The sequence below is a fragment of the Camelus ferus genome, chromosome 2 (genome assembly GCF_009834535.1).
Source record: "Camelus ferus isolate YT-003-E chromosome 2, BCGSAC_Cfer_1.0, whole genome shotgun sequence".
NCBI classification, from domain to species: Eukaryota; Metazoa; Chordata; class Mammalia; order Artiodactyla; family Camelidae; genus Camelus; species Camelus ferus.
The window spans coordinates 365967-389219 of record NC_045697.1 but is presented as its reverse complement, the minus strand read 5'-3'; the positions used below and the strand labels follow the sequence as shown (position 1 = coordinate 389219).

The following is a 23253-nucleotide window of genomic DNA, read 5'->3' as shown; positions in this document are numbered from 1 at the left end:
ATGACACCCACTCTACAGGAACACTACCAGAAAAGTGAAGAGAAGGGAGCACCTTCCAGCCCATCCCATGAAGCCCGCGTTACTCTGACGCCAAACTCAAAACGACAAGGACAGAAACCTCCAGAAAAGTGTCTGTCGTGAACACAGATGCAAAACATTTTAAACTTTGGTTCACAAATTCAACAATATAAAGAAAGGCTAATACATCATGATCAAGTGGAGTTTATCCCAAGGATGCAAATTTGGTTTAATATTTAAAAATCAACGTAGCTGACCATATCCACACAGAAAAGCACATGATTATCTCAACAGATTCAGAAAAAGCTGAACAGTTGGACAGATTCCAACACCCATCCCCGATTTAAAAAAAACAAAAACAGAAACACCTGAGCAAGCTGGCGTAGGCAAGGACTTCCTCAACCCAGCAAGAGGCGTCTGCAGAAACGTTACCACCAACATCACACTTCATTGTTGAAGAATCAGGCTTCCCCTTCACCAGAAGCAGACCCGGGGGTTGCTGCCTCTGCAGTTGGTCAACATTGTGCTGGAGGTTCAAGCTGGTTCAGATTGGAAAAAAATAAGTAAAATGGTATGACTTGTAAATGACCTGATCAGCTCTGAGACACTCTATGGAATCTACAAGAAAAAAAAGGCAGCAAAAGGAGTAGTGTCGGTGCACTTGGCAGGGCAGCAAGAACCCAGACCACTGCACGAGGGTCCGTCCTGGGAGGCAGCGCGCACGAGCACGCCCTCGGCCCGGAGCCCACGCAGCCGTTCCGAAAGACAGTTCAGCAAGGCGCTAGAGCGCGAAGTGCGCCTCTGACCCAGCCTCGGGGACTTGCGCTCCACGTGCAGGTGTTTACCCAACAGAAGAGGAGGTGCATGTCTTCACAAAGCTCTGTTCTCAGATGCCCCAAACCGGGACCTACCCAGATGTCCGGCAAGAGGCGACCAGGCAGATGGACTGTTGGGGTCCACGGACGGGACACAGTCAGCAGTAAAAACGCGCGAAGGGCCCACACTCAACAAGGACAGTTGTCCCTGGTGACTGTGCTGGTGGGAGGACGCTGTGTGGTGGCACCTGCACAGCACCCTAGGAAGAGCCGGTCAGCCTGCAGTGCCAGGAGGCAGGCCTGGGGCTGCCTGGGCTGGGGCCCGGCTCAGCTTCTGGGGGTTGGAAATGCTCGCTATCTATGTTGTGTTTGGTTTCATGGACATGAACTTGTCAAAACTTATTAAATCATATGCTTTAAAGAGTGCAGTTTATTGTGTCAATTATACTTCAGTAAAGGTGTTATTATATATTTTTCTTAAAGACAAAGCAAAAAGTGCTAAGAAGATAGACGAGAGGCCTCCGTGGAGGGGCCGGGGAGGCCACTGAGGTGACAGACTCCCGGCAGCAGCTGCTGCTGTCAGACTTTGCAGCGCACCGAAGACCTCCTTTTGGTTTCACCTTCTCTCCTGTGAGCTATTTCAACTTGACGACTCATTGGAGCTTTTCCTGTGTCCTGACCCGGGCCTGCCTCCACCCTCGAACCTGCATTGGCACCACTGTTTGTCCTTTCCTTGGGGACACGGGGCACCACTGGTGACTCTCAGCATAGACACCATGGAGGGGAGACCTCGTGCCCACTCACAAAGGGGTGAGCTCGGCAAGGCAGCCCCTGGTCTACGCTTTGACCCAGAGCTCTGCTCAGAGGGTTACCTGTCCCCACAGGGGCTCTTGGGGCATGGATGTGAGGCCAGTCCTGTTTCATGCAGGGCTGTCACAGGATGTGGCTGGAGTGCCTGGATGGGGCCACTGGGCAGGACAGCCGTCCAAGTGGGCCCCGAAGTTCTGGGGCTGAACAGCACTCCTGCTGAGGTTGGGCCCCCAAGCCTTGCAGATGTGCACCCCTGGATCCCCAAATGGATCCCAGCCCAAAGCCAGAACAGGACACTGACACTGCCATACTGGGCCACCCTGACCAGGTCCGCTGAGGGGACAGGCCTCCCCGCTGGGGACCAGCCTGCGCCCATCCTCCGCCAGCGGTGCTCCACCCAGGTTCTCTCTGGTACCTTCTAGGGCAGTGGTAGAGGGGAGCTGGGTTAGCACTGGCACCCACAGGCCTCCCTCACCTGGAGGCATAGCCAGTCCACGAGCAGCGCGGGAGCCCCAGGAGGGGTTCTGCTGGGCGTGGAAGGTGGGCAGTGGGGCTTTGGCCTCGTCGGGCCACCTCAGCCTCGGTGAGGAGGGGCCTCTCAGAGCACCCTACAGCAGCCCCTGTCCTGGGGGGACCCTGGGACCAGGAGGCTGAGGGGCACTTCTGACTGGGTGTCAGGGTGCTCAGGCTGCACGCCAGGAGGCAGCAGGTCTGTGACCACGTGGTGCCCCGTGGTAATGGGGACCATATGAACCCCAGCAGCTGCATCCAGGGCTCTCCACCTGTTGAGGTTGTGAGTCATGAGGCTCCATCATGCCCAGGGCTGGACTCCATCCACATCCCCTACCACCCAAGGTCCGCAGTGCCACCTCTGGGCAGCAGGTAGGGGCACCAGGCTCAGGACAGCTCTCCTCCTGTGCAGCCCCTCGTGCCCTGGGCCCCACAAAGGGCCTGGTTCCTCTGCACCCCTCTTAGTGGGCCTCCTGCCTCCCCCTCCCTGTTCTGGGGCCCGGGTCACGCCCAGGCGTGTGGTGGCATCTGGCACCTCTGCCTTCACCTGTCACCTGGGCTTGCACAGGGCGGGGCAGCCCTCTCTTCCTCCTTCACGATGGGAGGGGTAATGCCCGCCCTCTGCCCTCCCCCACAGGGGTTCCCCTGGGGGTTTCTGCTCCTGACCGGCCTCCTCAACCTGGGCCCGGAAGCTCTTCCACAGGCATGCGTGTCCTCCCGCTGGGGCCCAGACCAGTGGGACTGGGGGCGGCCCCAGGACACAGAGCCTCCACATGGGGTTCCGGCAACAGGTGACCCACAGATGTGAGGCGCTGGGGGCTGGCCTTGCAGGTGGGCAACGGTACCAAGGCTACTCAAGTTCCTCAGTGGCTGTGAGCTGGGCTGGTGTGGGTGGAAGGAAAGGGCTGGTTGCCATGGCGACTGCAGTGCTGATAAAGTCTGGGCATCTCTCCTCCCTTGAAACGGAAGAGGCAGAACTGAGAGCTGGGGGCACAGGGGTGTCAGGGGCCCCGCGGCTCTTCTCCTGTGGCCACAGGGCCAGTTCTATGAGCCACTGCCCGACAGAAGGCTGGACACTGATGAGGCCTCTGTTTGGTCAGGAGCAGCAATTTTTTTTAAGATTTTATTTGTTTTTTATTTGGTATCATAGGCTTTAATCTCAGTGGCTGGAAAATCACGTTATAGCAATTTTCAAGGAAAGGAAACAGGGACAGAGGGGCAGGGCCCCAACACTGCCAGGTCCCCTCACTGGGGACCCCTCCCCCCCATGTAAAGCCTGTCCCCATCCCGGCTGCCCACACAGCCTGATGGCCAGCGTTGCAGGAGGAGGGAGCCCTCAGCCTCGCTGGTCACACTGGCAGGATCCCGGGAAGTATGGTGGCAGTGAACCCATCACCGCACACAAGGGAGGTGGGATGGACGCGGCTGCTCAGAACCAGGCCTACTGCACTGGCCCGAGCCCCTGGCAGTGGAGTCGATGGTTGGGAGGCTGGCCTGTGGCCACTTCCCCACACGCCCTGGGGACTGCTGAGCCCCACGCGTGCTCCTGGGACCAGCAGCAACCAGAGTTGCAGGCAGTCTCAGGCCCAGTCCCAGTCAGACCATGTTTAACAAGACCCCAGGTGAAGCACACACGAGCCTTTGAAGCACGGGCCCTCGGCAGGCACGAGAGGGCCGGCTCCGGGCGGCTTCTGGAGGCTAGAAGCACAAGCAGCCAGAAAATCGGAGGCCTGCTGGCAGCTCTGACACACTTGTCACTGCGAGGCCAGGACCTTGTGCCCAGTTCCTAGAACTAAGTGGCTCACAAGAGCCCTTAATGGAGGGGAGGCCAGACCCCCCTGAAAAAGAACCACCTAAACAGTCACATGTGTCCCCAGGAATGTAAGGGGTACCTGCGGGGTCTGCAAGTGACTGTCGCGTGGAGAGGCCCGCTAGGCTCCTGTGGCTTATGGATGACGCCAGTTCCCGCTCACCTGAACACCTCCGCTGCTGGGCAAACAGGGCCCTGACCTCAGTCTGTGAGCGCACGGGTCCTGCAGGCCCTGCCTGCAGTTTGTGTGTCCCCAGATGGTAGAGAGGGCTGCAGCGGCCACCCCACGCTGGACCCTCGACCTGCGCAGGGAGGGCTGTCCTGGAAGCCCCCAGGCCTGCCCTCCCTGCTAAACCAAAAACATCACCACGTTTCTGGGAAAGCTGCAGAGAGTCAGAAACCTGGGGAACATGAGGAGGGTGTCCCTTCTCTCTTCTCCAAATCACCTGCCAGATGGGTGTAGAGTGCCATGATCACAGCGTAACCTGTGGCAACACCAGTGAGCTGAGGTCTGGATGTGGTGTTGTCGCTGGGGACAGTCACACAGCCTGGGGGCCTGACACGCAGCTGACCCGGCAAATGCTTTCTCTCCCTGTCAGGGACGACCAGCAGGCTCCCTCACGGGATAGGGACAGCGGCGCACCTCTGCAGTCACCTCAAGGCAACAGCTTTCCGACTGTCTTCATATGGCCCAGGGTCCCGGTTTCCTTGGTGACACTGCTGATCAGACAGGGGGCCGAGAGGTGACCAGCACACCAGATGCCTCAGTAAGACGGTGCTTGCTGAGTTGGGGGGGGGGATAAACCCACGGAAGTTCAGGAGCCTCCAGGGAAGCCTCGGGTCTGAGAGTCTGGGCTCGGGGGATGGTCCCCGTGAAGTGGGGCCGGTCACACTGCACCAGCTGCTCCTAAGGGGCCCAGGGCTCACGGGACTCTGGGTGTGGGGGCAGCATGTGCCATGTCTGCACCTGCTGTTCTGACCCATTTCCTGGGCTGCAGGCAACACTGTCCAGGCGCGGTGCAGGCCACCTGCCCCGGGGGTCAGTCTGGGCAGCCTGGAGCAAGGCCACTTCCTCCTCTCAAAATTCCCTGGAAAAGCAGCTCCGGGCTGGCATCTGCGCCCTGGGGCAGCTCCCGCCCCACCACCGGGCCGAGCCGGCGCGCAGAGCACTCTGTCCTGAGGCGTAGATACTGGAGCCCAGGCCCAGGCGCGTCTGGAGGGCGGCTGGTGCCCGCCCGGGAGGCGCTGGCTCCCCCCGGACCACCGCCTCTCCCTCGGCCCGCACCCGGGGCCCCCCGAGGCACTTCCCGCTCACTCCCAGAGGGCGGCACCAAGGTGCACATCTGGCTCAAGCTTGGCTTACAACAGGCAGCACCCAAGAGGCTGGCCACTGGGGCCAGACTCAGAAAGACCAAGACGGAAAGCTCGAGGACAGAGAGGTCTAAGGAGAGGGACGGCGAGGGTGCTGTGTCCTGCAGAAAGGCCACACTGGTCCGGGAAGCGTCCCCCACATCAGCGGCTCTTGTAAACAAGACATGGCGACGTCAGCCTCTTTCTGCCAGCCCAAGGACCACTCCATGGGCCCAGGTGCAAAGTGGCCGTGGCAGCAGGGTCAGAGGCTGTGTGGGGGTCGGTTCCGTGGCTCCCTGAACTCTCAGCCCGGCTCCAAGCCCAATGACCCCAAACCAGCAAAGATCAAAGCAAGGTCAGAGGGTGGGGACATGCCAGCAACCTGGTAGCTGCCGGACAACACGTGAGCCACAATCAGAGCGGAGATGGTGACTTACCCCGGAGACAGATGTGGCTTTTCTGTCCTGGCCACGACATGGGTGCCAGTGCCTAGTCCCCCACCCGCCCCAACTGCCTCAGGGCCGCAGTAGCCTCTAAAGGAGGGGCCTATCTTACCACCAGGGCAGACAGCAGCAGGCTCCTGCCGGGAAGCTGACTGGCAAGCTTTGACCCTGTGGTACTGCTTTGCACAGAGCCTCCCCTACTGCACACCCCACTGCTCCGTGGGATCTCTGCTCTGTGGACTTGTAGGTCCTGCGTCCAAGGAAGGAGCCAGGGAACCCAGTCCCCCTCCAAGGAAGCTAGAAGCTGAGAAGGCTCTGACCATCACCGGTCCTCAGGCCACTGAGCCAGTGGCTGGAGAAGAGAATGCTTGACCGCTGGGGTGATGGAGCCCCATCACCACGGGGAAAGGAGGTCGAGGCTTGTTACGGGCAGAACTGTGTCCCCCAAAATTCATACACTGAGTTCTAACCCCCAGGACCTCAGAATGTGGTTGTATTTGGAGATGGGCCTCTAAAGAGGTGATTGCAATGAGGTCATGTGGGTGGGCCCTACTCTCACCTGGCTGGTGGCCTTGTAAGAAGAGATTAGGACACAGACACACACAGAGGGACAGCCACATAACAACATGGGAGAAGGCAGCCTTGTGCAAGCCAAGGAGAGAGGTCTCAGGAGGAACCAGCCCCCCCGGGCACCCTGACCTCAGACTCCGGTCTCCAGGTCTGGGAGGAGAGGAGTGACCGCTGCTCGGGCCGCCAGCCCACCATGCTCTGTCACGGGGGCCAGGCTCAGACAGCACATGGTGATGAGGCAGGAAGACAATGCCCAGGAACAATGCCCACCAGGCACCCCTAGTGCCCCTTGTATGGTCACAACGGGGCCCCAGCAAGACGGTCGGGGTCCCCCAGTCACCAAGCCCTGAAGTCCCCAGACCAGGGACTGGCTCTGCGGTTCATGCAGAAATGTGGCCAAACATCTCTTGCCCAAGACGAGACTGCTGGTGGGAACTGGTGTGCCCTGAGTTTCCACATGGATGGGGGGGTGGTAGGTTTCAGGGGAGCCAGAGGGGTGACTGGGCCTTCCAGGCCCACGGCCCCACCACCCTTGTGCCCAGGCAGCTTGGGGTGGGCAGTGGAGAGAGGAGTGTGGGGTCGGGGCCCCACTTCTGCTGGCAGTGCCCCAGGCTGGTGCATCCCTGGCCTGAGGGTCTTTGCTGGGCAGCTTCTCCCCTCCTTCCTCCGTCTCTCCACCTGCCCTGGGGCAGGGGTGGCTGTGGGGAGGGGCCCTGAGGCTCGGCACCACCCCCTGTGGCTTCCCTGCCCCCTGCCCACATCTCTATAAACAGTCCCCAGGTCATGAATACGCCATCTCTTTCCTTCTGGGCCCAGACAAGGAGCCAGGATGACCAAGAGTGGACACTGCTGGCCATTTCTTCTGCTGGACACAGCCTGGGCCAGGCAGCCTGGCAAGGGGTAGGGGACAGCCTGGCTGGGCCTCAGGGAGTGGATAACCCTCTGGGCTCTGTCCCAGGCTCACTCCACTCGCAGGGCACCCTTAGCCCCCACCCTGCAGGAGACGGGAGTGGGGCCTGCTGCTCCCGGAGGTGACACCAGAGACCCTAACTCCAATGCAGTCCACACCTCGCCCCTCCCGTAGCTCACACCTGTCTACCTCAACCTGCACCCCATCCCAGCTCCCACAGGTGGGGAGGGGGCTCTGACCAACAGGCCCCACATCTGCCTAGCGCCCCTGACAAAGGCTTTCCCGGAGACTGTGTGTGGAAAGGCACTTTAAGAGGTTGAGTGAGGGGCAGGAGGGGCAAACAGAGGGGGTGACTGTCGGACAGGCTGATGGTGGTCCAGCCCAGCAGGGCCCCTGGCCGCCCCAGCTCACCGGTCAGCACAGGCTCATCGCCGGGCAGCAGTGGCCCTCAGGGTGCCGGGACCTCCAGATACTGCACAGAACTCGAGAAGGGGCCTGGCCGGGCCCAGTAGTCCACCGCACGAACCCGGTAGGAGCCAGAGACGACAGCCCCGTCTGGGGACACAAAGGTACACATGTGGTCTTGAGTGTGAGCCCCCCGATCCCCCGAAGTCCTAAAGGCCCCCAGCTCCAGGCTTTGAAAGGCCCTGGACTCCACCCCACCAGGCCCTGTGCTGAGGCGGCAGGCACACCTGGGCTGAACACGAAGAGGTTAAAGGTCGAAGGCTTCCTGCTGATGGGCGCGTAGGCCCCACCATCCGGGGAGAACTGGATCTCATAGGTCCACAGGCACCTGGGGAAGGTCAGTCAGGACCAGGGCTGGGGTCCAGGTGGACTGACAGGCAGAGCAGACCCAGGGCCCTACTCCCTCCAGCCCCCTTCCTGAACCCTCCCCGGGGCAGGGACACTCTTTCTGCAGTGACACAGGGCCACACTGGCTGAGAAGATGGGGCTGGAGCCCCAGTGCCCCCTGCAAATGTCACCCTACATCAGACAGCTGAGAGTCGTGGGCCTCTGTGCCCACAGCGGGGTGGGTGTAGAGGGGTCAGAGGCGCCCAGCCTGGGGGACGGTTGGAGGGCCACAGCCAAGTGGCCACATGGGCACTACAGCCTGGAGGATTTGGGGGCCAAGGACACAGGTAGAAAGGAACGGATTTAGGGGGTGTAGGGGTAGGACTGCACTCACGCACTTGGAGCCCACACGCACATCCGACCAGACCAAAAGCAGCTGCCCACGGGTCAAGGGCAGAGCACGGAGCCGAGTCACCTGGAGGAGTGAGGCACCATGACTCGGGGGTGGGGGGCCGGGGGTGCGGGCCTGAGCAGGGGGACACCTGAGCAGGGGGACACGGAGCTACCACTTGCCTGGCCTGGGGGCTCCTGAGGGCGCGCACACACGTGCACCAGCAGGAGTGAGGGCAGGGGAAGCTCGGGACTCAGGGTCAGCTGGCCACTGGTGGGGAAGGGGCGCGGCGTCACGGCCACCGGGTCCTGTGGACAGGGTCAGGTGCTCAGGGCCCTCAGACCTCTGGAGCCTCTCTGCCCTCCACCCCACCCTCCCCGCAGACCTCAGCCGCGCGCATGCGCTGGAACTGCTCCACAGAGGGGAAGACCGGCCTGCCGAGGCGCTGCCACTCGCGGTGGGGGCTGCAGGACCAGTTGTCCATGTAGAATGTTACAAAGACGAGCCCTGCAGAGCCAGATGCTGGGGCCATGCCTTGCCCCTCCAGGCCCTGCCCCACCCCCTGCTGGAGCTACTCGGGCTCCCTGCTCACCTGGGCCGGGGGGCACCCCGTGCAGGCGCAGCGTCAAGGTGACGCTGCGGTTGGGGTGGGCATGGGTGTCATTGCTCGCATAGACCAATACCGTGGCACGCCAGGTGTCAGCGGGGCCAGTTGGGCGGTGAGTGCTGGCCAGGACGCCCACCGTGTGGTTGCTGTCCAGCACCATCCCGGCCTGAGACACCTCGGCCCAGAGCTGCTCGCCGTCTGCAGGCCAAGGGGGTCACCACGCAGAGTCGTCACCCCTCTGCCCTCCCTAGGCCTGGCTTCCCACCATTTGCCCCTCCTCCACTGGAGGCCCCCGGCCACACCGCCACCTCTGAGACCCACTGAGCTGGGAGAGGGGAGGACAAGAAACATGCGCCCCGGTCCCCAGCAGGACACATCCACCCCTGGGCCTCTGCACAAGCTCCTCCTGGCCTAGAACGGCATCCCTGTCCAGCTGAGACCTCGGCTCGGCCCTCCCTGGCAGGCAGCGACGTGGGACCCAGCACGCAGCTCACCAAGCAGGGCCAGCAGTGCCATGGCTGTGAGCACTGGCTTGCGCAGCAGCTGCACGTGCGGTGGGCGCGTGTTGTTGACCTGGAAGCGTGCGGTGAGCGTGCGCTGTGAGAAGGGGTGCGGGTGGTAACTCAGGAAGGCGTTGTCATTGCTCAGGAGCGCGTAGCGCACGGCGGAGCTGGTGTTGGCCACCAGCAGGTTCTGGTGCTGTGCGATGACCTGCGAGCCGAGGGGCAGCTGGGACCGCGGCCAACACGGCCACCCGCCCACCCCACCCCCACCCCATCCAGGAGGAAGGCTGCTCCTGGGGGCGTCCTGGGGCCGGGCCCACCTTCACGACCATGGCAGCGTAGGTCACGTCGGCCCTCCAGGGCTGCGGCAGGGACCAGCCCACCAGTGGGTCCGCCTCATCATTGTAAATGGGGGTGTCAGTGAACTTGGGGAAGAGCCGCTGTATCTGCCCCACGACTGCCACCTCCTGCTCCAGGATGCGGATGGAGCTGCCTGCGCCCTGTGCAGTGGCCCTGACTGAGAAGCCCCCGTGACCACCGCCAGCAGGCAGCAGGGCTGCAGGCAGCAGTGGGGATCCTGGGGCAGTCCCACCCACGGGAGCCCGCCAGGCACTGGTTTGGGGTCCAGGTGTGCAGAATGGTGGGGTCCCCCAGGTACCTTCTTGTGGAGGGAGATGTAGTCCAGCCGCACGCCCACCTCCCCGGTGAAGAAGTTTGTGCCATTGTGACAGTGTCCCAGGAGGCCCCAGCACAGTGGGGAGCCCGGTGGTGGGTGGAAGGAGTCCCCAGGGCCACCCAGGCGCAGAGCCGGGCTGGCAGCACGCAGACCCTCAGAGCAGGCATCGTAGTAGTTCAAGAAGCCTGGACAAGAGGGACACAGGGTCCACATCCCCGCACTAGAGGCTGCTGCCACCCCTCTCAGATCTGCAAGACTCAGGAGGCCCCCCTACCTTGCAAAGTCATGGAGACGTTGTCAAAGTCGTGGTGGTCCGGCTCATTCCATGTCTCAAAATTCCACTTGGAAACATGCTTGAGTCCATACCTAGCTGCAGAGTGTCCCTCCTGTGACATGAGGGCCTCCCCTGGGGCAGGGCTATAGTCCGCCCGGACCCCCAGGGAGGGGCACCCACGGTCTGGGGTATAGATGCGATGGGGATGTCTGATTCCCTAGGAGCTCACCCCTACCCTGCCTGGCCTCCCTCCACCATCAGAAGGTCCTGGCTCAGTGGCTTCATGACAGAGAATTCCAGCAAGGTGGCCTGGGTGGTGCGGGGGGAGAGCCTGCCCAGAAGTGCCCACCCTGTCCCCCCAGGGCATGCACCCTGCCCACCGATGTATCTCCTGGCCAGGAGGGAGACCAGGTTCTTCCACTCAAACACCTGCTGCTTGTCCTCAAAGTCAATGAAGTGTCCGGAGGGGCTGCCCATCAGCTCAAAGCCTGCAGCACATGAGGGAGGCTGTCCCATTGCTCAGCAGGCCAGCACTGAAGCTGACCCTGAGTGGGCAACCAGGAGGACCGGGAAGGGCCAGGCGAAGGGGAGGGGATTGGGCCAGTTGTACAAAGGTGATGCTGGCTGCTTACCCGGGAGGAGCTGATTCTCCCTGAGAAGGTCCAGGTACCGGTCCAGGTGAGTGAAGTTGTAGCTCAGGCCATGCCCAGCTGACCGCCTGTAGAAGGACACTTAATATCAGGGTTGGGAAAGGTGGGCTCGGGTCTGGAACTATGGCCACATTCAAGCAGGTAGGGAGCCTGCAAGGTGCCACGCAGGACTAGGCTCCCAATTCAGTGGGCCCCTCTCCTTGGAAAACATGAATGACATCAGCTGATTAGACACTCACAGCCTAGTATGAACTAGTGTGCCTGTATTGGAATCCCACTCCAAGCCTTCAGGGACTCAGAACAGCCTGGGGCTCAGGAGTGGGATGGGGCAGGTACAAGAGGATGGAGTGGGTGGTGGGGTGCAGTGAAGTGGGAGGCTGTGGGATTAGAGCCTGGAGGGACCTGGCAGTTACCATATCCTGCTGCCCTGCCCCTCCTGGTGGTTAGGGCCCCAGACTTGGCTCAACAGGACTCCTGCCTCGGCTCCCACACTTTGAGAGGCAATAGGGACAGGCAGGAGAAAAGGAAGCGCAGCCTCCCGTCCCCTCTCCCCCCACCCCACACTTTTCCCAGACTTGGGTCAATTCCCATGGGGCTTATAGTCCGAAAGGGTACAGGCATTGTTGGGTAACTACTCAAACCTTCAGGAGCACATCAGACGTGACTTGAAGGGGATGTGACACAGAGCAAAGGGTCAGGCAGGGAGGGCCTCTGCGAGGTGACATCTAAGACCTACCAAGTGATGGATCCAGCCAGCAATGAGAATGCCTTGGGGAACAGATGGAAGGCATGTGCAAAGGCCCTGAGGTAGAAATGAACTCTTGGTGGTCAAGCAGCAGAAAGGCAGCTAGTGGGCCAGGGGCAGAATAAGGGTGTGAGTTCTGAGCAATGAGGTCTTACAAGGAATTGTGACCATGGTGAGGATGGGACCCTGACTCAGGGTTAAATAAGGGAGTCCTTTCAGGAATCCAAGCAGAGCAGTGCTGTGACATTGTGTGTATGCCTGTGTGTTTAAGACAATTTTTTTTAGAGCAAAATGGAGATGAAAGTACAGAGATTTCCCATTTACCCCTGCCCCGCCCCACAGGCACAGCCTCCCCCATGACCAACATGTCAGAATATTTGTTATGACTGACAATCCTACACTGACACATCACAATCCCCCCAGATCCATGGTTTACATTAGGGATCATGGGAGAAGTGCACTCTCTGAGTGTGTCTACCACTGCACTATCACACAGTGGTTTCCCAGCCCTGGAAACCCTCTGTGCACCACCTGTTCTCCCTGCCCTCCAACCCCTAATCTTTTTACTGTCTCCATAGCCTTGCATTTTTCTTTGGCGGGGAGAGGTAATTAAGTTTATTTGCTGATTTTTAGAGGAGGTACCGGGGATTGAACCCAGGACCTCACACATGCTAAGCATGCGCTCTACTGCTTGAGCTATACCCTCCCCACTTCCATAGTTTCGCCTTTGCCATGATGTTTTGAAAGGATCCCTTCCTCGGCCAATTGGAGCGAGAGTGGGAGCTGGGAGAAAGTCCTTCAGGGAGAGGAGTGGTGCCTGGACTGGGTGGTGTCCAGAGGGTGCAGGAGCAGCTGGATTTCGGAGGTAGAGGGGACAGTGGCTGCTGATGGACTGGAGGTGAGCTGGAAAAGGGAGTTCAGCCCAACCCCTGGGACTTGCTCAAGCAACTGGATGTGGGATGCAGTTGGCAGAAGCAGGCAGGGATAAGCTGGGAGTCAGACAGGGCTCGGATCTGCCCTGTGGAAGTGGACACCCAGAGGTGGACCTGGTGTTGGGGGCTGGGCCAGGAAGCTGGTGCTCGGTGGTCAGGCCTAGGCCAGGGAGCGGGACGAGCAGAGCACCCCGCCTGGAGCTGAGGGCGATGCAGCAGCCAGCGGTGAGCTCAGGCTGCGGGTCTTGGCTGGTGAGGAGCACAGGCAGGTGGGCTGGTAGGGGGTCTGAGGGCTTCCAGTGAGGACAAGCCTGGCGCATCAACAGACCTGAGGGAGGGGGGCGGAAACGTCTCACCGGGAGTGCAACTGCGCCCTCTCGTGGCTGCCGGGTTTGTGCCGCGTCCGCGGCGGCGGGGGTGGGGCGAGGAGGGATGTCGGTGGAATCCCGCCCGGAACTGCTCTTGGTCTGTGAGCCTCCCCATCCCACGCCAAGCTGGCCAGCCCAGCGCTGTCCTCCCAACACAGCGAGGATCTGGACAAGTCAACACCTCCCTTGCGCGTCTCCTCTCCCCCACTCCTCACTTTGCACAAGGTCAAGGCCGAGCCTGGGCCCAGGTCCCGCCACCACGCACCTCCTGGTACCTCTGGCTCCTGCCTGGCCGCACACCCTGCTTGCGCTCGCAGGACAGGCTGTGCCAGCTGCCTCTTCCCGCCTCTGGGGCCCAGCCCCACAGCACGTGCGCAGCGGGGACCGGCCCCTCCCCCACTCCAAAGGTCACAACCGGTAGCAAAGAAAGAGAACAAACACTTGGGTAAAAATTAAATGCGCAGCATCAGATGGGTTCCAAAGTCCCACAGGTGGGGGGTAGGGGCGTAGGCATGGGCGACGGGCGCCACATGTAAAGTGGAGGCACAGGCACGGGTTCCAGGATTTCTCCACAGATCCCGGCAGCGCTAGGACGACTCGGGGCAGAAGTGGACCTGGCCTCGGGTAAATGCTGTTCCCAAGCTCAGTGCCCTGGGCCAGCAGGGCGCCACGAGAGAAGCCCCAGCCGCAGAGCCATCCCCAGCCTGCTACTCCTGACCCGTCCAGCCTCAGCACCCCAGGATGCCCTGGAGGCCAGCCAGTACACCTGCCCCTCGGGACCAGAAGACCCAACCCTGGGGTGATTCCAGGCCAAGGAACCCTGGGGAACAGTCCTTGGGCCCCACTGTCAGTGCCTAGGCCTCCACTGGTCTCAGCCCCCGTTAGGAGGGGAATTTGAGAGATCAAAGCGAGGGAGGAGGCTGAGCCATAAGGTGTAGAGCGCAGCCCACCCCGGCACTCCCCTTGCAGAGAAGCCTAGGTCGCAGACGCAGATCGGGCCACCATCCAGCCCGAGAGCCTCGTCATCCTGCTGCCCTGCAAGGGGCGGAACCTGGGCACGAGGCACAGGCAGGTCGCTACCAGCTCCTGGCCCTGCACGTGGGCTGAGCCACAGCGGCTACACAAGGGCCTCATTCAGGGTGCGCCAGGCTGCACCAGGAATCCCCCCACCCCCATCCCTGGCCCTGAGCGCGTGCGCAGCGAGGACGCAGCAGCCCGGTGAGAGCTGGGGGGGGGGGCGCGGGGGCAGGGCCCCGGGCCTTGCGTGCTCCAGCGTTGTGGGGGGGGGCACATGCGGGGTGGGGACGAGGCAGCGCATGCTCCACTGGGTCAGCAATCAGGAGGGGGCGCAGGGCGCGGGACGGGGTCCCCGGCCGTGCGTGCTGGGTGGTGAGGGGAACGCAGGGCGAGAGTATGTGTGGAAATGCGCGGGGTGGGAACCTGGGCAGCGAGTACTGACAGTACTGACGGGGAGATGGGGCGCGGAGCTGGGATCTCACGCGGGGGTAGGTAAATGCGTGAGGAAGGGCCGAGAGTGCTCAGACGGGGAGATGCAGGCGGCGTGCGGCTGTGGGACACAGACCAGCCACTGGGGAGAACCTCTAGCCTTGATCTGGGTTTTAGGGTGGGACGGTGCCCTCCAGCTGGCAGGAGAGGCGAGTCCTCTCTTCTGGAAGTGGGAGCGCTGGAGTCCAGTTCTCAGGGCCCTGGAGGTGAGAACAGCTGTCTGCCCAGCCTTTCACTTGTGGTAGGGATACACTGTTTCCTTTCCAAATAAGTGTCCTCAACAACTTAAAACAGTGATTTAAAGACCAATATTTAAGGAAATAACCATGTGGCACAGGAGTCAGCCGGAGGCAAGCCCAGGGTGGCTCCAGCAGGCAGAAGGCACTGGAGACCTGGTGCCCCATGCAGATCACTCTGCACACCAGGGTCCTGCTGGCCCTGCCTGAGGTAGAGAAGTCTGCGGTTCAGGGGGCCTACTGGGGTGAAGGGAAGACTGGGTCTTGGCCAGCAAGGCCCCAGGACCCAAGACACTCACCTGTGTGCCTGGCCAGGCCACAGGATGAAGACCCAGACCTCAAAGCACAGAGAAACAGAGGGACACGCAGTGGGTGAGGCTTAGATCCCGGGGTCCTGCCGATCTCTCAAAGGACACCAAACCTCTACTGTTTTTCTTCACCTTCTTTAGACACCCAACTAGGCAGGGGCTGGGACAGCAGAAGGCCGAATCCCTGCCACCAAGGCAACCAAGGCCAGGCACCTAGGTGCTGTGAGCGCTGAGAACAGCACCTCCCTGAAATGTCTCCACCCGCCTAAAATCCCACCACAGTTGCTCCAAACCTAGAGAGCACCCCAAATCCCTGTTCCCACCTCCTGAGATGGGGAGGCGCCGCCCCTCCCCCCACCCTGCCCCGTCACATCCCACCACGGTGTCTCCATGCACGCAGGAGCCCTCCACGCCACGCCCCAGGGTGGTGAGGCCCCACCTGGCAGGCCCTATCTCTGCCCACAGGGGCCACCCAGGGAGTTCCCTCACTGCCGCACTGCCGGTAGCTGGGCCAGAAGATAAGCATATATGACCCCCCTCGGTGGTGCCCCCCACTCCGGCCCTGATGTGAGCCTTATCTGCCTCGGGCTGCAGTGACGCATCCCGCCTGCCCTCTGGCCCATGGCTCAGGTAAACCACATCCTTGGGCAGACATCTCCCCCCAGGGCTGAGTGGGTCTGGGCAGGACCTTGGGGGCAGGAGAGGGCACTAGGGAGGCCCCAGGCTCTGCCCTGGGTGGTTGGGCTTGGACTCCGGAGGACAGGGTGAGCTCTTGGGGCCCAACACAGACTCTCCAAGGAGAGTGGAGAGGGAGATGGCATCTTTGTGGGTCCTGGGCCCCGACTACCCTGCCCTCACTACAGGGTGGAGATACCCTCCCCTCCCTGCCACCCTGGGCTTCCACACCCATCTTTGCCCCCAAGTGGGGCTCCTGGTCTTCTCCAGCAGGCCACAGAGCTTTCAGGGAGGCTTAGGGGAAGTCCCCTGAGTGTGGGAGGAGATTTCTCCCCATCAGGGCCTCCGGAGACAGCAGCCCCACCAGAGGGACTCCTTGCGGCCTCTCTGGCCTCCCCTCTTGCATGGAGAACGCTCAGAGCTGCGGCAGCCCCAGGGGGCCAGCCCCCTTCCCCACCTTGCTCCTCAGGCACCTGCTATTCATTTTAAGGATGGGAGAACTGAAAAACAGCAACACACTCTTAGTTTATCGTGTGTGGGACACGGGGGGAGTCCTCTAAAGGGACTGTTTACCTTCATGCTTGGCCCTATGAGGCAGGTCCCACCCACCCGAGAGAAGATGGAGGTGTGGCGAGGCCAGTGCCCACAGTCACAGGGGGTCAGCACCAGACTAGAATCCAGGCAGACAGACCTGGGCCCCTGCCCCCATAGCAGGAAGGGCACACCTGACTAGTAACTTGGTGCCTGGCAGCCCTCCCGCCCTCAGACACAGACACAGACACACACACACAGACACACACACACACACACACACCCCTAGGGTCCTGCTGGTTCAGGGACGCCCTGCCACAGAGAGGATGTCCAGTAATAGGACTTGGAGACCAGCCCCTCCCTAGATCCTCCATCCTTCCGACACTCCAGGGACCTGAGAGCCATGACACTTGGCCCCAGAGCTGAGGGGTCACACACTGCCTGTCCTCTCCCCACAGCTGGCCAGGCTTCTGAGCAGTCTGTCTCCCCCAGGGGCCTCAGAATCCCGGGTTCCTGCTCTAGCCACTCAATACCCAGCCCGCCCCATCCCACACCTGGAGCCCCGGTCCTGGGAAGCTCGGTGCTTATTAAAGGACCACACAACTGTAACCATTTGTGAGCCTCTGATTACAATACACCTCCCCAGATTAGCTGCGCAGGTAATGCTCATCTAGAGGAAACCTGTGACTCAGCAGTCTTTGGAGTAAATAATTTAACAGCAAGCCCAGCACAGCCAAGCAGTCAGAGGCCGAGCACAGAGCACCAGCCGCCCATCAGTACAGACCAGCTCCACGACAGAACCCGCCGCCTGCACTCCTGGCCTTTAACAGGGGCCACGGGGTTCTGGGGACACAAAGGCCTGGCTCCGCGCGATCTGCCGAGCCCGAGAGGGTCTCCCTCAGGTAAGAGTCGCCTGGGACCTGCTGCAGGGTATGGAGCCAGGGCGGGATGCTGGGAGTGGAAACACCCGGTTCCAGGGATTCTTTTACGGGCGCCAGGCACAAGGCAGGTGGCATCTGAACAGCCCTCAGTCGATGCACATGGACGCCAGGGGCTGGGTGAGTGTCAGGGTGTCTAAGGTCCCTGTGTGATGAGGCTGCAGAGGAAGGAAACAGCTCCCATAATGTCCCCTCGAGGGCGGGCCTGCTGCCTGAGCCCACAGGAGCCGTGTCCGCCTGCCTGCGCCTCTCGCCAGGCCAGGCCTACCACCAGCTTTCCACACCCTGGGGAGACCCAGGCCCTGTGCACACCGTGTCAGAGTGACCAGGCTCTTGAGGGACAACCTGCTTCATATCACCAGGAGGGGATTTCAAGCACAGCTTGACCTCAGCACAGCTGTGAACGGGGCAGACCAAGGCCGCCGACACCCTGGTGCTCCCTGAGCCCAGAGGCAAGGTACGGCTGGGCCCTGGGTGGCAGGCTGCCCTCCGGACAGCAGTGGCAGTTGGCACCTGTGTTCCCTGGTGCGCCTGCGCGGTCAGATACTAGCCAAAACCCAGTGGCATGAACACGCGCTGGGGAAAGGGCACCTGCAACTCCAGAACACTCTGGATGTGCGATGGACGCCACTCACCCTGGCTCCCCTCCCAGATGGCCCCCGCGAAGCACGTTCCGGCCACGAGGACCGGGCTAGGGTCCCAGCGCCTGCAGGCCTCTTCCTCCGAGCCTCTGCCAGCCCCAGAGCCAGTGCAGGGCTGACAGACACCAGAAGGGACCACGGTAGTTTGGATGGGGGAGTGGAGAGACCTCCTGTGGGGGCCTGGACGGAGAGGTGGACAGGGAGCAGCAGAGCCTGGTTCAGCCACGTGCATCTGAGTCTCTGTGATGCCCCCGACTCTTGCTCGTCTCACCACTTCCCCATTGCAGGCTTCCCCCGGGGGCCAGGTGCCCCAGGATGGACGTGTCCCCTGAATGCACACCACAGGCCAGGGGGCCAGTGCTGGTCCGCCGGCGGCCCCCAGCACCCCCGGGCCTGGGTGAGGCTCTGAAGGCCAGACTGCGGAGGAGCTGTGTGTGCAGCGTGCAGGGGGCCTGGGCGCTGCTGCAGGACCTGTTCCCAGCCACACGCTGGCTCCGCCAGTACCGGCTTCGGGAGGACCTGGCGGGTGACACCATGTCTGGGCTGGTCATCGGCATCATCCTGGTGCCGCAGGCCATCGCCTACTCGCTGCTGGCTGGGCTGCCGCCTGTCTACAGCCTCTACACGTCCTTCTTTGCGAATCTCATCTACTTCCTCATGGGCACCTCGCGCCACGTCTCCGTGGGCATCTTCAGCCTGCTCTGCCTCATGGTGGGTCAGGTGGTGGACCGCGAGCTCCTGCTGGCCGGCTTCGACCCTGCCCAGGACGGCCTGGGGCCTGGGGCCAACAGTAGCGCCCTCAATGCCTCAGCCGCCACGCTGGTGCTCGGGTTGCAGGACTGCGGGAGGGACTGCTACGCCATCCGCGTTGCCACCGCCCTCACACTGGTGGCCGGGATTTACCAGGTGAGGAGACTGCCGCACGGGGTCCTTCCAAGCTGGGCCCGGGCCCAGACCCAGATGGGGCACCTCAGCCCCTCGGAGCAGCCCCCTCGGTGCCGGTTGCCTACCTGGAAGGCCAAGCCTGGGGGAAACACAAGATCAGGGTGGTGGCTTAACCAGCAAGGAGAAGACAGAACAGGGCCCAGGCAGAGGCTGGCTCATGACCGCACCACAGGGGCTGAGGGTCACCAGGATCGGGGAGCCTGCGAGGCCAGCCGCAGAGAGTGGCCTCAGGCCCAGATGTGCCCAACTCCTGCCACTCGGTCCCCACAGCCTCCCTGGCTTCCTGTCCCAAATGGGACCCTGGGGACTGCCAGCCTTCGTGTGGCTTCCCTGCACCCAGCCCTTCCTGGACCAGGGCTGTCCACTGCAATGTCACCCCCTCCCAAGGGCCACCCTGGGTCCCTCCCATCAGCTCCAGGTCTCCTGGTGGGGGGTGGGGGTGATGCATACGGGGCAGGAGAAAGGAGCTGCCTCCCAACGCCCAGAGCCCAGTGTGTGAGGATCACAAGGGAGCGTTGCAGCCACGGCGGGCACCTCCCGTCTCTGCAGTGCCTGTGTGTGCACGTGCGCATGCAGGGGGGCTGTGGATGGAGTCCATCTGGGAAATACGCAGCCAGGAGGAGGGAGATCGGGTTCCGTGCCGCGGACCCGCTGCCCCGACCACACTCTGTCCACAGGTCCTCATGGGCATCCTCCGGCTAGGCTTCGTGTCCACCTACCTCTCGCAGCCGCTGCTGGATGGCTTCGCCATGGGGGCCTCAGTGACCATCCTGACCTCCCAGCTCAGGCACCTGCTGGGTGTGCGGGTCCCACGGCACCAGGGCCCAGGCATGGTGGTGAGCACGTGGCTGAGCCTGCTGCGCAGCGCTGGGCAGGCCAACCTGTGCGACGTGCTCACCAGTGCCACGTGCCTGGCCGTGCTGCTGGCGGCTAAGGAGCTCTCGGACCGCCTCCGGCACCGCCTGCAGGTGCCGCTGCCTGCAGAGCTGCTGGTCATCGTGGTGGCCACGCTCGTGTCCCACTTTGGGCAGTTCCATGAGCGCTTCGGTTCCAACGTGGCTGGTGACATCCCCACTGGCTTCGTGGCCCCACGAGTGCCAGATCCAGAGCTGATGTGGCGGGTGGCACAGGATGCTGTGTCCCTGGCCCTCATAGGCTCTGCCTTTTCCATCTCACTGGCAGAGATGTTTGCCCGCAGCCACGGCTACTCCGTGCGTGCCAACCAGGAGTTACTGGCCGTGGGCTGCTGCAACGTGCTGCCCGCCTTCTTCCACTGTTTTGCCACCAGTGCTGCCCTGTCCAAGAGCCTGGTGAAGACAGCCACTGGCTGCCGCACGCAGGTGTCCAGCGTGGTCAGCGCTGCCGTGGTGCTGCTGGTGCTGCTGGTGCTGGCGCCACTGTTCCGGGACCTGCAGCGGTGCGTGCTGGCCTGTGTCATTGTCGTCAGCCTGCGGGGGGCCCTGCGCAAGGTGAGGGATGTCCCACGGCTGTGGCGGCTCAGCCCAGCCGATGCACTAGTCTGGGTGGCCACTGCGGCCACCTGCGTGCTGGTCAGCACCGAGGCCGGGCTCCTGGCTGGCGTCCTCCTCTCATTGCTCAGCCTGGCCAGCCGCACACAGCGCCCTCGTGCCGCCCTGCTCGCCCAAGTTGGGGATTCTGGCTTCTACGAGGACAGCACAGAGTTTGAGGGCCTGGTCCCCGAGCCTGGCGTGCAGGTGTTCCGCTTCTCGGGGCCACTCTACTATGCCAACAAGGACTTCTTCCTGCGCTCGCTCTACAGCCTGACGGGGCTGGACGTGGGGCATGTGACTGCCAGGAGGAAGGAGCGGGGCTCAGGGGTGGGGGCTGGCAAAGGAGATCTGATCCAAGGCCGGGACCTGGGCCCAGTGAGCAGCACGGCCGCGCTGATGCCCTCGGCAACCGGCTTCCACGTGGTGGTCATCGACTGTGCCCCGCTGCTGTTCCTGGACGCGGCTGGCCTGGCCACACTGCAGGACCTGCGCCGAGACTACGAGGCCTTGGGCATCACCCTGCTCCTGGCCTGCTGCAGCCCCTCAGTAAGGGACACCCTGAGGAGGGGCGGCTTCCTCGGGGAGGACCAGGAGGACGTGGCTGAGGAGGAGCAGCTGTTCCCCAGCGTGTACGGTGCTGTGCAGGCGGCCCGAGCCCGTCACAGGGAGCTGGCAGCCACAGACTCCTCCCTCTAGGAGAGCCAGTGCCTGCCACCAGCCTCCACCTGTACCATCGATCACTGCCGTCCCCACCCTAGGGGAACTGGGGAACCCCAACTGGGACGGAGGGTGGCACTGTGAACACCCACAAGGACTCAGATGCCTGAGAACCCACCACCGCACCTTTGAGACACGCTGCCACAGTGCCACCTGGGCCCAGGGTTGTGCACCTGTGGTCTGTGGAGCCGATCTGACATTCAGTGTCCTGTCTTAAACAAGGACCCCGAGGCAGTCACATGGCCGCCGAGGTGCCGAAAAGACACTGGTCCCTTGGCCTGCCGGCCCCCACCCCACCAGGTCTCTATGAGGGTCTCTATGTCCCTGAAGCCCCCGCAACACACATGCCCAAGTGTCTCTCATACCTCATGCCTCAGCCCTGGCTGGCCCTTGCAGGGCCAAAGGCAGATGTGACCAACATGACCTCAGCTTGGCCCTTGGAACACAGCACAGAGTGTGGGTGCCCACTAGCCATTTTGGGGTCCAGCTGCACACCAACCTGAGCCTGAGCTGCCAGGGTGGCTTCCAGCAGGAAAGCAGCTGTGCCCCATCCAGGGGCTGCCCAGCACCACAGTGCCCTGTGCAGCCAGATGCCCTCCACTCTCCCTCCCCGGGGGATGCTTTGCCGAGAAGTGTGGGGCGGTGGCTTCTCAGAGCAGGATGTCCCCACCACTGCCCTAAACTGCACTATCCTCCACACCCGGACACCACCTCCTCTTCGTCCTGGTCTTCATAAAGTGGGCTCTGCCCAGCTGCCCCTAGGCTTCCCCCACTCCCTGCCACCCACCTGGCCGTGACGAGGTCCAGCATCCAGTGGGTCCGAACCTGCTGGATGCCACCGTGAGGGACAGCACCCACGTAGGCCAGGTTGAGCTGCTGGTCCCAGCTGAGGTCATACTGGTCAGCTTGGCTGTGCGGCAGTGGGGGACTGGGCACAAAACAAGGGGGAGTGGGGGCATTAGTCCGAGTTAACAGAGCAGCCTTGGCACACAGCCACACCTACACCACCAGGGCCAGGACTGGGGAGTGTCCGCTGGTGAGTTTTACTGTCCCTGATGTAATAAAATGACCACTAATGCCAGGATTGTTATGAAACCTACCTCATGTTTATGGAGATCAGGGCCCCACCCTGCCCACTGTCCCAGCAGGGGAATCTCAGCTCCAAGCCTGACAGAGGGGATGGAGGACACATGGGGAGCGGGGACAGGTCTCACTGCCAGGACGTCTTGATACCGCTGGGGTATCAAGGCTCCTTGATACCCTTGGGAGGCTCCTGGTCTGCACCAGAGTAGTGTCCTGGGCCAGGGAGGCCACCAGGCTCTTCAGACTCCTGGGGTCGACTAGGCAAACTCTGGAGCCTGCCCTAGGCCTCCGCCATACTGGGTAGCCACTCATCTAGGAAACCTCCGTGGCACCCCAAAACCGCACAGAGCCGGCGGACAGCTAGGACCCCCCAATCACGTCTGGAGAGATCTGCAGTAGGCGCTCCTCATTCGGTGGATGCGACGGGGATCCCAGAGGCCTGGGGCGGGGTTCGCGGTGGTGGTCCGGGAAGAGCGCACAGCGGGATAGGTGCGGTATGGGCCGCTCGGACCTCGATTTTCCCTTGCGGAGCGCTCACCAGAAGCCGGTGCTCCTCCAGAAGGGCCGCAGGGGCCGTAGCGCTCGGGCCGCGTCCACGCGCACCAGGTGCGGAGCCTCGGCAGCCGCTGGAGACGCGGCCAGAAGCGCGACCAGGAGCGGAAGCAGCGCGGCGCGGGGGCGCGGGGGGCGCATGGCAGGGGCGCCAGGGCACCCCAACCCTATAGACCCACCCGACCTTTGTCGCTCCCGGAGCCGAGGTCCGCGCCCCACGGCCGGTTCCGCCTCCGGGTTACACGCCACGTGACCGCCGGCGCCGGGAGGGGCCTCGGCAGGAACGGGCCAGGAGGAGTCTGGCCGGCGGTGGGAGGTGGGAGGGGCCGGGGCGGTGGGCGAGGAAGCGGGTTAGTGGACGTGAGGTCGCTGACCCGGGTCGGTGGGCGTGGGGCGGAGCGGGACCCCGGAAAGTGGTGGCTGTGCGCGGTGTCTG

The 23253-nt window shown here is 62.5% G+C and overlaps 2 protein-coding genes across 32 annotated transcripts; one reads left to right on the top strand and one right to left on the bottom strand.

Moving 5' to 3' along the window:
- Positions 1-217: 217 nt before the first annotated feature.
- IDUA (alpha-L-iduronidase) lies at positions 218-23253 on the bottom strand. Of its 22 annotated transcripts, none has more exons than XM_032491940.1 (15): positions 22804-23250; positions 21970-22110; positions 11112-11197; positions 10860-10967; positions 10480-10575; positions 10188-10390; positions 9850-10029; positions 9521-9737; positions 9012-9224; positions 8805-8941; positions 8602-8727; positions 8427-8503; positions 7929-8029; positions 7648-7791; positions 218-557 (listed from the first exon to the last, which is right to left on the bottom strand). In XM_032491940.1, exons 1-14 carry the CDS (start codon positions 22956-22958, stop codon positions 7685-7687), a joined length of 1947 nt encoding a protein of 648 aa, XP_032347831.1. In that variant the 5' UTR covers positions 22959-23250; the 3' UTR covers positions 218-557; positions 7648-7684. The 22 variants fall into 22 exon arrangements, 19 of the variants coding, with proteins under 19 accessions (XP_032347831.1, XP_032347864.1, XP_032347841.1 ...); XM_032491950.1 differs by lacking the exon at positions 218-557 and adding an exon at positions 3245-4683; XM_032491960.1 differs by lacking the exon at positions 218-557 and adding an exon at positions 3245-4680.
- On the top strand, positions 13642-21443 carry SLC26A1 (solute carrier family 26 member 1). Of its 10 annotated transcripts, none has more exons than XM_032491907.1 (4): positions 14197-14392; positions 14798-14886; positions 17077-18915; positions 19632-21443. In XM_032491907.1, the coding sequence occupies exons 3-4, from the start codon at positions 18325-18327 to the stop codon at positions 21159-21161; spliced, it is 2121 nt and encodes a 706-aa protein (XP_032347798.1). In that variant the 5' UTR covers positions 14197-14392; positions 14798-14886; positions 17077-18324; the 3' UTR covers positions 21162-21443. The 10 variants fall into 10 exon arrangements, with proteins under 10 accessions (XP_032347806.1, XP_032347763.1, XP_032347798.1 ...); XM_032491927.1 differs by lacking the exon at positions 14197-14392 and having other exon boundaries at positions 14500-17332; positions 17731-17825; positions 18297-18915; XM_032491915.1 differs by lacking the exons at positions 14197-14392; positions 14798-14886 and adding an exon at positions 13642-13798.